The sequence below is a fragment of the Ruditapes philippinarum genome, unplaced genomic scaffold, assembly GCF_026571515.1.
Source record: "Ruditapes philippinarum isolate M1 unplaced genomic scaffold, ASM2657151v2 ctg394_1_1_1_1, whole genome shotgun sequence".
In the NCBI taxonomy this organism is placed as follows: Eukaryota; Metazoa; Mollusca; class Bivalvia; order Venerida; family Veneridae; genus Ruditapes; species Ruditapes philippinarum.
This window is the reverse complement of record NW_026864337.1, coordinates 321,397-335,006: the sequence shown is the minus strand read 5'-3', so window position 1 is coordinate 335,006 and position 13,610 is coordinate 321,397. Positions and strand designations below refer to the sequence as shown.

The following is a 13,610-nucleotide window of genomic DNA, read 5'->3' as shown; positions in this document are numbered from 1 at the left end:
TTCTTGTATTCCTTTTATTTTTAGTATATATCCTCTTAAAATACGATTATTCTGTCGCCAGCTCATGCAACCCAGAGAATGCCCGCCACAAAATGCGCGCTTGAGTTTTAAGGTAACGGCTTTTCACGCTTGTTTAGACTTGCAGTTTATCAACATTATCGAGAAATGAACGTTGTTAATGGTGATAATATTACGGAATACATTCCGGACCACCCGAAATTTCGCGAAATCTATCTTTCCAGACATATAAGTACATAAGTATAATAGTGTCAAGTGTTAACAGGTTTATCAAAAATAATTAAAGTTACTTCAATTTAAAACATAGAGCATCTATGATATTATTATGTCATGGATTTATATAAACACACAGGTTCCTTCCTATGGACCTGTATAAGTCAATTGAACAAAAAAAAAAAGATTTATATATGATAATAACTTTGTAATTGCCATAAAAAACGATTTTATAAATCATATATTAGTAGAATATTGAATGATTTTATTATATGCTGGCATATTTCTGATAAATCATTTAAATGTATAATCTTGTGTCTATAATTTTGTTGCATTTTTGTTCAAAACCAGTTTTGCAATTTAAACGAGTTTATACACATGTTACTATATATAGTGACAGAATCGCCTATGATTTCACTGATTATGAGTGTCACGTGACCTGTTATGAGTTTGCGGCATAGGGCCGAGAACTATTTATCAGCCCATTGAACATGTGCACGTGCACAAACTGAAACAATGACGTCATATTTTACGTCATCAAACAGTTACCTGTAAAAGTTTTATTATGAGAGCTTAAGCGTATTCGTACAAACACAGTTTTATTGCTATTGAAATTTAAAGAAATAGTAGGACAAATTCATTCCGAAGAAAAAGAAATGGCTAATAACTCGACGATTGGCAAATTTGAACACATTTGCGGAGGTTTCTAAATTTAAAATTTCACCATTTTCGTGTTAATGTTGAATTCTGCTTAAGCCGGTGCTAGGGGGCGTGGAAGGTAACTTTTACTTTCCAGTACCGTCCATGAACAGGCTCAATCAAACCGAGCCTGCAACATTTTCAATTTTGTCGTGTTGGACTTTCTTTAGGGATTCTGTATTTCTCTATTTTTTTGATCTTGTAACAATGTGCAAAGTTACAAGTACTTCCTGGCATTATATTACCAATAACGTTATTGTTGAAAATGTTGTTTAAATTCGACAACGTATGTAACGGGTTTGAATGGGTTATTATAGAAGTATCTTGAACTATAAACATGGATATTAATGGTTCGGAAGAGTTACTTTTCCTACCGAATACATTGAAGAAAGTTCTGTTTGCAGACCCGAGCCACTTCAGCAATAAGGTGATGAAAATTCATCTATTAGAAAAATGCAACCTTTCAATGAATAACAGCCAGACATTAAAAACCAAAAAAAAAACAACAATAATTTCAGTTAGTGTTTATAATATCAAAAATTTAGCATTACCTTATTTGCCCTGCCATTAGAGAAATCGTTAATTATTCAACGATTTAAATTACGCTAATAAATTCCATCAATTCCAATGCAATTCATCTTCCTCTATTAACATTTGAAGGTTCTACATAATGCATATCAATAATGTGCGCTGAGAAAGTGTTGAATGTATTATAACCTAATTACGAAGCAAATTATTGGCAAATTACATACCAACTTTTGCTTTTTATCAGAACGTTTTAATGTCACCAAAATGTCATTGGTATAATACTTTTAGTTATTCAACCCTAGTCATACCATACAGACGGAAAATGAAACTAATTACATAAAAACTAACATCAAAAAACAATTAGTCTTACATAAAATAGCAAAAACCAAACAACTAAAAACAACAAATTGGTAACTTTCCTCCAGATAACTAAAAACACATTGTTTTTACAATTACAATCTTGTGTTTCTACTACAGTGAGGCAAAGATATTTCAAATTGACATGTTCATAAACAGATATGGGCCGAATTTGCTAAATAAGTGAGAAGTACAATTATAATTCTGTGCACAAGCATTTGACTTAAAATTAATGTTCAAGAACTATGTAACAGTAAAAGAATATGTAGTCAACGTCAACATCTCTTTAATGTACCAACGTTTCGGCCAAACAGACTTCTTCAGGGTACATAAGTAAATAATAAGCAATAAACAGGAAAATTATGTGAGCGTCACATGACGTAAATAGCGAAGACGTCAAAACATAAGAAGAGTTTTGTCGTAATTATCATAGACATGATTAAGTTGATGCAATATACTTTTGAAAAAGCAGTTTAAGTGCAAAAATAAAGTAAAACACATGTGAAACTGACTAAGATATATACAAAATACTTTTTAGTTATTAACAGATGTACAGAGGAAGACATTAAAACAGAATTTTGGAATTCATTTCATTTTTTTGCAAAGTTATAAAATGAATTCCAAAGATCTCAGCCAGTTTTACTGGTGTTTTTACATAATGTTTACGGACGGACGGCTGTCAAAGGGTCTAAGAAAATTGTTATTTTGGTATTCAATACACAATTGTTATTAAATCATTATTTTTTAGCAAATAGTATTTATTGCAATTGTAACACATAGCTTAACATAATGGCTTGTGCTTGGCATTTTAGGTTAGGAATACATGTAAGTGACTAGTTAATAAAGGTGTGTTAAATGTGATCATGTTAAATAAAAAAACAAGTAAAAAAAGTACAAGTTAAATGAGTTAACGCACTGAATGTCAGTCTTTATATAAAAAGATGAATATTATAATAATGTTGAGATGATAATCTTGATATCAAATCTAATATATGAGTAATTTATTACAACAACAACAAAAAAGCTTGCAACAAAATTATGTCATCGCAACGAGTTTTGCAATAAATTATTGCAAAACCCGTTTTATTGCAAAACCAATTGTAACAAACCGTTCTAAGACATCGTGATAGTGTACAGCATATATGGTATGATATGAAGCTTTTTTAAGTACCCTTTCTTATTTCGTGTATATCGCTTTATATTGCAGAATATATTTACATAAAAATAATATCATAATAATTATATTATTCATAGCAGAACTTTTAATATTATAGTTCTGCTTTTATATTAATTGCTTTTCCCGACACTTTGCAAATATTTTTTTATAGATACGGGTTTTTTTTACAGGCGTCTCATAATTTTCATTTTAATAATGGTGTATACAAGAAAATATTAGCTTACAGGTCTCATTATTGGATAAAACATATTTTTTATGAGGCGTATTAGTCTTAGTGTTCTTTGTTTTCCGTTTTAATTGTAAATGAAAAAGTTTTTTTAAAAATAAAATATCATGATTTTATTGTAATTGTGTTTATGTTTAGCTCCCCTGAAAACAAATTTTTGACAAAATAAAATGAGAACTCTACATTACTGTTAAATGCAAATTCAACACACATGATGGTAACACATATGTAAATAAAGAAAAATTTGTTGAATGTTGTAACATGGCCATGTTGGTAACAATATTCAACATTGTCCACATAAAAAAGTGTCTTAGTCCATCAATTTTAAATTCATGGGATCTCGAAAAGTAAAAGTATGTATTGGGAAGATGAAAAGTATGTAATATTAGTTCTATATGAAATCTTTGAGAATGCATCTGAAACTCCAATATCTGGCAATTTACTTAAATATTTTTCTTCAAATCAACTTTACAAGTTAACTTCAACATTTGTCTCTAAGGCAATGAAATAAAAAGATGGACGTCCAGCAATATATTGATTATGTGGTTTTTAATGCCATTTTCACCAGTTATAAATCAAATTGTAACATAGGCAATACTGCAAAATCTAAGACATTTCATTATGCGGAAGGCATTACAGTCAATCACATTGTTAAACAGATACTAACATTACTTTGAATTACTTATGCCCACGTAACTCAAAGATGTTATATTACGATTTTATTATGCATCAACTTCCCCATTATAACAGAACAGAAAAGAACACATTTTATTATGGATTTCTACATGGTACATCATCACTGCAATTTTAATATACAAATTGTAAAGATGCCACGTTTCTATTTAACAAATAATATAGGATTTAATATGTAGTATTGAATTTCATGGAGAACAGTAATGGATTAAGAAAATATTACTGTCACTTTCTATGCGCCTTGTGCCTGGTATAGTGGTAAGAGTTAGGAGAGCAAAAAGTGTCTCATAAGTCAGAAATGACTGGCCCTTTCAGTAGGGGTGACACTGTAATAAACAAGACCTTTACCTTTTATGAAACAATTTGCTATGAGGAGTATTAACATATTTGGTACAACAAATGAATTGAATTTTGAGAATAAATATGTAACAAAATATCAAATTGCAGTTGTTAGTACCAACAAAAGTGTTCCTGATTTGAATCGATTCTCTCAAATACAAATATTTAGCTAGATTCGTAAGTAAAATTTTATTATTAGAAGAAATCAGTTCAATAAATTTCACAATGATATTTGTATATAAATCTCAATAACTCTTTGTTCAAACGATTTTTGGAAAAATTTACTATTATATCTAGCATTTCTTCAACCATATTTTGACACCCTTGTAACAATCAGATAAACTTAATTCATATATTTTCCGTTAAATTATATTGTCAGTATAAATCAATTTGCACAAAAATTTAATTATTCTAACGTATCGATTTATTTACAATGGGTAAACCGAGTTCGCCGTATATACTGCTATTGCTTGTATTGGCTCTAACATTTAAAATTCTTGTACAAAATTACAAGTGAAAACGCTCAATATCCTACAACAGAATCAAGTAATTGACATAATTATTTTGGTTTTAAATCTATGTCTTTACAATTTATCAGTAATGTGTTCATTGCTTTTAAAGCTTTACCAGTTAAAATGATCATGAGAAAAATTGCCTGTATAGCTGTTTTACCATCACCCGTATAAGTATTAACTTTTTTTAGTTAGAACTAAACGATTCCATGTATGATTTGGACCATGACGTGTGTAAACTATACCAGCATGTTTATCAGAGTACACAACTGGTAATCATAATTTTGTCTGAAAATCTACGAATACATTAGGCATGAATATCAATTTTCAAAGTCCTAGATATATATCTATGTTTTGAGCACCATGTTCTAGATTATTCTTTAACAAAGCCTTTAAGCATTATTTGCAAAATGCTAACATAAAATTGACCGTTGTAATTTGAATGTACAAACAACGACGTTCATGGTATTGCAAGGCCTCCGGTCAAAAATAACATTAAGCTCTATAGTTATATGGTAGGATCATTATCATTTAAGGAACAAATATTATAATATACATGTTATATGGCGGATGTATCTGAATGACTGTCTTTTACAAGCTTGTTCGTTATCAGAGATATACCTGTACGTTTTAATCAAGAAAGCAGCATAAAATTAGAGAACAAGATTTAAAGACAGATATTGGGTTTGATAGCATTTTTATAAAGTTTACAGGTTCATAATTTGGAAAAGTTCTTAATGCCTGCAAAGATATATCTTTCTGCTTATAGTAACACTAGAATTATACATGTATTAATGTAACATTTCCAAGGTTTTATCAGTCAAAGCCTTCATCTATGATACAGGGTAATTTCTTGACCATTACGGTTTCAAAAGGTCCCTCAATTGTAATGAAAAACATATTGGAAGAAGGACGTACAAAGCCGACATTTACTTTCAGGCAATTAATTTGGCAGGTATGACAGTTGGCATTTATCAATTAACAGTAAGCATTTAGCAGTCGCCTGTTAGCATTAAACAGTTGACAGTAAGCAGTTGACAGTAAGCAGTTGACAGTAGGCAGTTGACAGTAAGTAGTTGACAGTAAGCAGTTGACAGTAAGCTAAACAGTTGGCTGTCGTTTATGTAATTCCGTAGTTTAATGTTTCTGCTTTACTATATACAAATTCTTTAAATGAAAGGAGAATTGCAGAGAAAAATCAATTGTTCAAATATAAATATAGACAAAAAACATAAACATAAATATAGACAAAAAAAAACACATTGCAGTCAGTCGGTTAAATGCTCGTTCTGTAAAATGTACTTCACGGTTATTTACCGCCCGATAAAAAAACCCCCATAAAATGCTTTCATTGGTGGTCATCCAGAAATTTGAATTATTTAAAAAAAAATGAAGGAAATATATTAGTGTAAATTGTAATACCGATAATAACGTTAATATGTTTGCATGAATTAAAGTTTTCTTTGCATTGCCATACTGTATATTTTAGGTTACCGTAATAAAACACGGGTGTAATCTTTTACATTCATTTAGTTGATTATTATCATTTTAACTATCTGATAAACCAGTCTGTTTTCCTTGGCACAATAATAATTTAAAAGTGTTAATTAAACAAGTATACCATTCTTATAAATGTTAACCATATTGAATAGAACAAATCCCCTACATTCAAAACATCGACCGGAAAATATTTGCCCTTAATGTTAAGTACTATATTATATTTTAGTTAAAAAAAAGGTTTAAATGGTGTAAAAAGTTGCCCTGTACTTCACTTCAGTATCTGGTCCTTCGGGATCATTGATGCCAGCACTAATTGAATGCCACTCAAGCCGGTGCTATGGGGCACGGGGATGTTGCATTTATTCATTATCGCTCAGGTACAGACTCAATCAAACCGAGTCTGCAATTTTCATGTAATTTTGTTGTGATTAATGCTTCCGAGATATCACTTTGTTTCCAGATTCTTCTATTATATGATTAAAAACGCTTCGTCATTGAGCAACGCCTGCCGTGCCGTACGCCATTATTCCTTAGGTTTCCCATCGTAGGGTCGATGTGTTCTGATCTTATTTTCAACAGGTTTTCGTTTGCTTATCTGTTACTTTTCATGCCATATAATCGAACAGTTACTGGTAAAATGGCTGTTTTTGTATTTTCTGATCCCAGATCAGGAAATACAATGCTGACATTCAATCTCTGGCACAGACTTTTTTTACGACAAACCTAACAACAAGTAGTTCTCAAAAAAGCTTAAAACTAGCGATGTAAAAGAAAGAAATATTTTTATTTTGTTACAAGTATCCAACAAATTACATCGCATTCAAAGTTTAAAAGTAGCATTAGCCTATAGAATTGTCAATAAATGTACAATCACAAATTACGCGTATGAATATCATTTTAATCAATGAAAATGCTATTTTAGCGATGTCGATTACCAAATACTGCAGAACGTAGTACATAAATAAATCTGACTGTCGAGTAGTGGAATATATACATGTACATGTCGGACTGTTTTTGCGAGAGAATTTTCGCTAAATTATTTACATCAGTGTTAAACACCTCGAAATTAATAAGAATTACAAACCCGAAATGGAAATTCTAAATTTATAATTATTTGATTTTATTCAGTCTTTCTTCGTATAACTCCCCGTGTTGCAGGGGTAACGCGCTCGTTGAGGATGTGAGAGGTCTGGGGGTACAATTCCCAGTCGAGGCAACTATTATTATATTTTTTTAAGTGTCTTTTTAAGGACGTAGCCAAGATATGCAAGTCATGCGAAATTCCGTATGTATCAAACTCAAACTGTTAGAGTATAAAATCTAAACGCAGTCGCTGCATCTCGGTGCCCTGTAAGATGAATTAAAGCATATAAAGATAAACTTATACAGGAAAATACATACAGATATACAGTACGACAAATCGGAAAATACCACAGAGCTTGCAGCCCTTTGATTATTTAAAATGTGACTCTACGGATCGTTGTACTTGGTCCATGTTTATATGCATGCATACCATTAATCATGATAACGTGTTGACTATAAAAGGAGTTTAAGAAGACAGGGCTGAACATCCCTGGAATGATAAAAGCGTACTCGCAACGCTTGCATTCTTGCTATTTAAAGTAATTGTAGCTCTTCTTAATATCTTGCTGGAATATTAAATGAACAGTTATTTCAAATGTTATAATACTGCACGTTTGTAACGTCGCTTTTCATTGGATAATCGTGACGTTTATATAGTTTTATATACACGGCTACTGTCGATTCATGAAGAAATCTTACTTTTTTCTCTAAAAAATGATGCGTGATGTATTATAAATTCGTTATAAAGATTGTTGACAGGATATATGGCCGTATATAAACGGTTGTTTGCAATATAACCCTCGCCTAACGGCTCGGGTTATATTTACAAACAGCCGTTTATATAGTGCCATATAACCTGTCAAGAATTTTTATAACTAATAATATAAATAAATAAATGAGATGCAGACATTATGTGATTTATTGCCAAACTGCGTAACTTATTAACATTTATAAATTAGCATAATAATAACTGTTTTGTGAACGTCAATTTTTCTTTATTAAAAATACTTTAAAAAAGATATAATACTCTACTAAAATGAATATTTTAAAATGAATATTTATTCAAAAAAATAAGTAAAGTTATCCGAAACAAACGAACGCATGAGAGATTCTTTATAAGTCACATTTTACTGCTAAGACGAGAGCTGCGGGTAAAATGTTTCAGTTAGAAAATTTAACTAGAGCTTCACATAATTTAAATATTATGCAATATAATATTTGATGTAAACGTTTTATTAATACATGTATTTCGGGAATTTCTGTCCTCCGTCGAAAATATATCACAACGCGCCATAGATATAGTGCACTGAAAGTGGTAATTGTATACGCGTTATATTGATAAAAACGTGCATATTTTGACGTCATATTCAAATAACATTTTCTTGGTGACGTCATTTTCTGCTCTTTTTTTGGTTTTCTCATGGGGCGGCCCATATATTAGATATATATTTTAAAACATACCAGTACTTGTTTAATATCAAAAGAAATGCATTTAGACTTAGAAACATGACGTGCGCTAGCGTCTTTATATGAATCTAAGAAATATTGAAAAGAAATATGGATTTTAGTTAAGGAATTGTGTCAGTCGATGATGCATGGGTTTTAATGTGCATCGATTTTAAAGTGCATCGATAGAAAGGTGCACCGATTTCAAGAAGGTGTGACGATATATGAATATCTGAAGCAAATACATGCAATTATAAAACCTTAGAGATATGTAAAACGGGAACTTTAAAACACATTCGGAACACCTCGTTTATTATTCATAATAACCTGGGAGTTTATACGGCTGTATCAATATTAATAATAAAATCAATAATAATAGTTATAAAGATGAAGATAATTATTGTGATATATTTAACAAACAGAACAATGATGATGATGATAATGATGATGATAGTGATGATGATGACGGATGATGATGATGACGAAAATGATGACAATGATGCTATTAATGATTATGATAATGATAATGATTATTATAATGATGGTGACGATGATGATTATGATATGATGATAAAATAATGATGATAATGATGATGATGTTGTTGATAATGATGATAATGGTGATAATGATTATAGTGATGATGATGATGTTGATGTTGGTTAAAAATGATGATATTGATGTTGATAATGATGGTGATAATTATGGTGATGATGATGATGATGATGATGATGATGAAAACTAAAAACATTGTAACGTTTATGTTGTTTATTTATATAAGTCTATTCCCTATTGTAGAAAGATTTCAGACACACTATAAATAAGTATGAATAATAAAAAAAGCAATGTTCTCATGTTTCAGGTTTACACAAACACTTTTGCATCGGCATAAAATAAATGGAAGAAAAATCCATTGTCTTCCTAGACGTGAAGAATGATTAGTTTAATCGCCTTTGGACGCCAGAAAAACCACTACTCCCGCGACGATTCCTATGATGCCTGCAATTATACAAAGGGCAAACCCGGCATGCAAATTGCTCGAGTCCACGACGTCTCGAGTGGCATAAATTATTGTGCCGATGATCATGAAGATTCCTAAAAATGAGAAAATGGCAATTATAGAATATGGTGAAATGGCAGATTAAAATTGGCTTTACAAATCAGTCAGTTTGAGTGTTTGAATAATTGACGTCAATGACGTCAATGAAATCAATGCCGTAACCTTTATTTACTGAATAACTTGCCCGCTAACTGTTGGTGGAAACCGATTATACCCACGCGACCAGTGCATACCAAGCGTCGCCTGATCATGGTCAGCACTGTTCGCTATTCAGTTGGTACATTGTTTTTTTTTAAATTTCCCAATAAACAACGAAAAATTTTGTTCAAAATTGAAATATGGAAAGTTTATATAAGATATTTAGTGAGGTAAGGGGTAGAACATGAAACACATTTTGTTTTAAGAAAATACTCGTCAGTGTATACCTAAACTTTAACAATAAAATAGATAAATACAGAATCCCTAAAGAAAGCCCAATACGGCAAAATTGAAAATGTTGCAGGCTCGGTTTGATTGAGCCTGTTCATGGACGGTAAACTGTTTAAAAAAGAATAATTTTCTTCTGCTGATATAATTACTATTATAATTATATAATTACTGCGATGTGATTAAAAATGATAAGTAAAATAGCAAATTATCTTTATCTAAAAACGAGGATGTTTTTTTTTGCTTTTTAATATATTTCTTTTCATTCAATATACATGTCAGACAGGATACTAGCAATATATTGAAGTCCGTTTCAGTTGAAAATGAAGGTCAAATCTTATCATAAAATCGCTTTAAAGTACATGTAAAAACAATAACATGATTACGTGTCCAAGTACTTGAACTCTTAAGTAGATTAATCAAACGCTTCCGATAACAAAATTTCTATTGAAATTACATTAAGACCAATGTTTTTCTCATTGTTACTTTCCAGTTTTCCGAAAATTTTATTAAACACACCATTTGTAAAGGTAAAGGAGTCTTAAAAGGGAGAATCAAAGAAAATATGAAATTATAAATTATTATAAATTATAAATATTTTGCATAGATTTTTCTTTTTTCTTTTATTAGACAGAATGGATAGCAATTATAAGCTAAAAGTTTGAGTATTAAGTAAATATGAAGTTTTAGTAGACACCATGAATGAAATTTTAACATCTGTCCAAAGCGACGCAGATGTTTAAGAGGAGATGGTAGTCAGTTTTGAGAACAAAAATGGATCCTAAATTTTTTACTTACCAGCAACTATGGCTAAACATGCTCCAATTTTAGGAAGGAGTGCTTGCTCCTTTATAACAAACTGTTTAAGAAGAACGCACACAAGAGCCGCCAGTATAAGGAGCATGCCCAGTATCTCCATGGCTCGAGTCGTCTTAAAAGCGCTATCTATAATATAAAAAATAAAAGAAAATCAAAGCTTAAAAGTAACACAAAACTCTATGAGCTGTTCCAAGTTGTTCTCGCCATAAATTGTTTTTGCTCTATAAAGTTGAATCTAATTAACGCTATTTCTAGCGATTACGATTATGGGGAATACTGTTAAGATTGTAGAAAGCCATACAGCAGCAGCAAGATGAACAACAACAACACAATTTTTTTTTTATTGTGCCTTCATTTTTTTTCCATATCTAGTTCGAAAAACTTACGAACAAATATTATATTGCCCGCAACAAATGGATTGGAAAGCATGCAAAATAGTTTAAAAAAAAAATGCGTTGTATTTATAAACATCAGCAACGTTACAAGAACATAATTCGGGGAGCAAACCTTTTCTATTTTACCCTATTGGGTCTATTTGTTTCAAACAATGTTAGATATATTTTATCTTATTTTTATTGAGACTTTATCATTCAATAATGGTCTCGCATCATTACAATATCTTTTATTTACCGTCCCATGAAAAAGATTTATAAACTACTTGTTTTACAGTCAAAGCCCTAACCGGAACCAACGGTTTACCGATACTGGTATAAAGGTAAAGAGTCTTGGGTACCGAGGATGGGTAAAAGTGGTTGCTTTTAATTTTTAGTAGGTCACGTGATGATGTTGATGGTTAATCTAAGAATATTTTTAAAGCATTAAGATTCTGTCATTAACCTAGAGATCAGAATTGAGGGGTGTTGACTAAACCATGGAAATTAAACGTTTTTTATTATAATCTTTAACAAAAAATATATTGTTATATGTTAATTATATGCACGTTTACAAGTATATCAAATGTAAAATTGTTAACGTACAGTACTATATACTTGGTATAAGTTATTGTATAAATAAAATATTATAATAAATATTACAATGAAGTTATGGTTCTGAAACATGAAGTTGTATTTCACAAATAAAAAAGTGTCAATGCATACCTAGCAGCACATCTGGGATGTCTCCACAATTAGTATTTCCGTGGAAAGATGAACACAACGACCATAATCCTTGATTTGTTTTCACTTCACCTAATACGGGTACGGTTTGGGTGAAAATAGACCAATACGGTATTGCCAGCCCTATGATATTTATTAAAAGCGACGCCGCGCACAATCCAATTCCGACAAAAACCAGCATTTTGTTTAATATTTTTTTCTTCCTAATTAGTTGTAAATATCAAAAGAAATAGCAATATTTTCTTGTATTCCTTTTATTTTTAGTATATATCCTCTTAAAATACGATTATTCTGTCGCCAGCTCATGTAACCCAGGGAATGCCCGCCACAAAATGCGCGCTTGAGTTTTAAGGTAACGGATTTTCACGCTTGTTAGACTCGCAGTTTATCGTCAAACCAGTAGTCAAACCAGTAATCATCATCGTGAAATGAACGTTGTAAATGGTGATAATATTACGGAATACATTCCGGACCACCTGAAATTTCTTTCCAGACATACAAGTACATAATTAGGATGGTGTCAAGTGCAAAAATAATTAAAGTTACTTCAATCTGAAATATAGAGCATCTATGTTATATTATGTCATGGATTTATATAAACAAAACAGGTTCCTTCCTATGGACCTGTATAAGTCAATTGAACAAAAAAAAAATGCAGTATGATAATAACTTTGAAATTGCCATAAAAAACGATTTTATAAATCATATATTAGTAGAATATTGAATGATTTAATTATATGCTGGCATATTTCTGATAAATCCTTTAAATATATAATCTTGTGTGTAAATTTAAGCGTTGAGGAGATTTTAGCGAGTATCCGAGGCCTGATTGTACTGGTAGTTATAAGTTTTCCGCGTTAGTCTGTCAGAATTAAAAGTTCAGATCTGCACATTTTATGTAGATTTTCTATGTGCTTATAAAAACCCACTTAACATGAAATAAATTTACATATGTTCGTTCGTCGTTTACAGTTTCCTATCCACACAAGCTGTTCATATGACGTCACAGCATCCAGGCATTTCTCACACATCGGCCATTTTGTTTGGGAGGAAAAAAAGGTTCGGTTGAACTATTTGAATTTTGAATTTTGAATTTAAGCCGTGGGCGAAGGTAGAGACACTATCCAGGGATATTCCTCCAGCACAAGCTATAAAAAATGAAAAAATGTGAACTGTTAAACTGCGATCTCACTTACTCACAGCAGAGCCCAGGACCATCCCGGTAAGTTACCGGGATGATCCGGGACGATCCAGGGTGTAATTATTGTTGTGGTCACACTAACCAAGGCAGCAGTACGGTAATTTCCACTGAGGATGCGCTCCGGATCATCCAGGCAGAGCACAGGTTCATGCCGGTGCTTCCCCGGTCGTTCCCGTATGACGCCGGAAGAGCCCCGGTTG

The 13,610-nt window shown here is 31.4% G+C and overlaps 1 protein-coding gene across 1 annotated transcript; it reads right to left on the bottom strand.

Annotated features, from left to right (window-relative positions):
- Nucleotides 1–9,301: 9,301 nt before the first annotated feature.
- Nucleotides 9,302–12,573, bottom strand: LOC132725241 (claudin-15-like). The gene is made up of 3 exons (XM_060710336.1): nucleotides 12,192–12,573; nucleotides 11,074–11,220; nucleotides 9,302–9,884 (listed from the first exon to the last, which is right to left on the bottom strand). Exons 1-3 carry the CDS (start codon nucleotides 12,388–12,390, stop codon nucleotides 9,733–9,735), a joined length of 498 nt encoding a protein of 165 aa, XP_060566319.1. The 5' UTR covers nucleotides 12,391–12,573; the 3' UTR covers nucleotides 9,302–9,732.
- Between the last annotated feature and the right edge of the window lie 1,037 nt (nucleotides 12,574–13,610).

Excerpts from the sequence above, each read along its gene's own strand:
- LOC132725241 (XM_060710336.1), bottom strand. The coding sequence starts at position 12,390 with ATGCTGGTTTTTGTCGGAATTGGATTGTGCGCGGCGTCGCTTTTAATA. Across the intron at positions 11,221-12,191 it reads CATCCCAGATGTGCTGCTAG|ATAGCGCTTTTAAGACGACT; the intron begins GTATGCATTGAC and ends TTTATATTATAG. Across the intron at positions 9,885-11,073 it reads ATGTTTAGCCATAGTTGCTG|GAATCTTCATGATCATCGGC; the intron begins GTAAGTAAAAAA and ends TCTCATTTTTAG.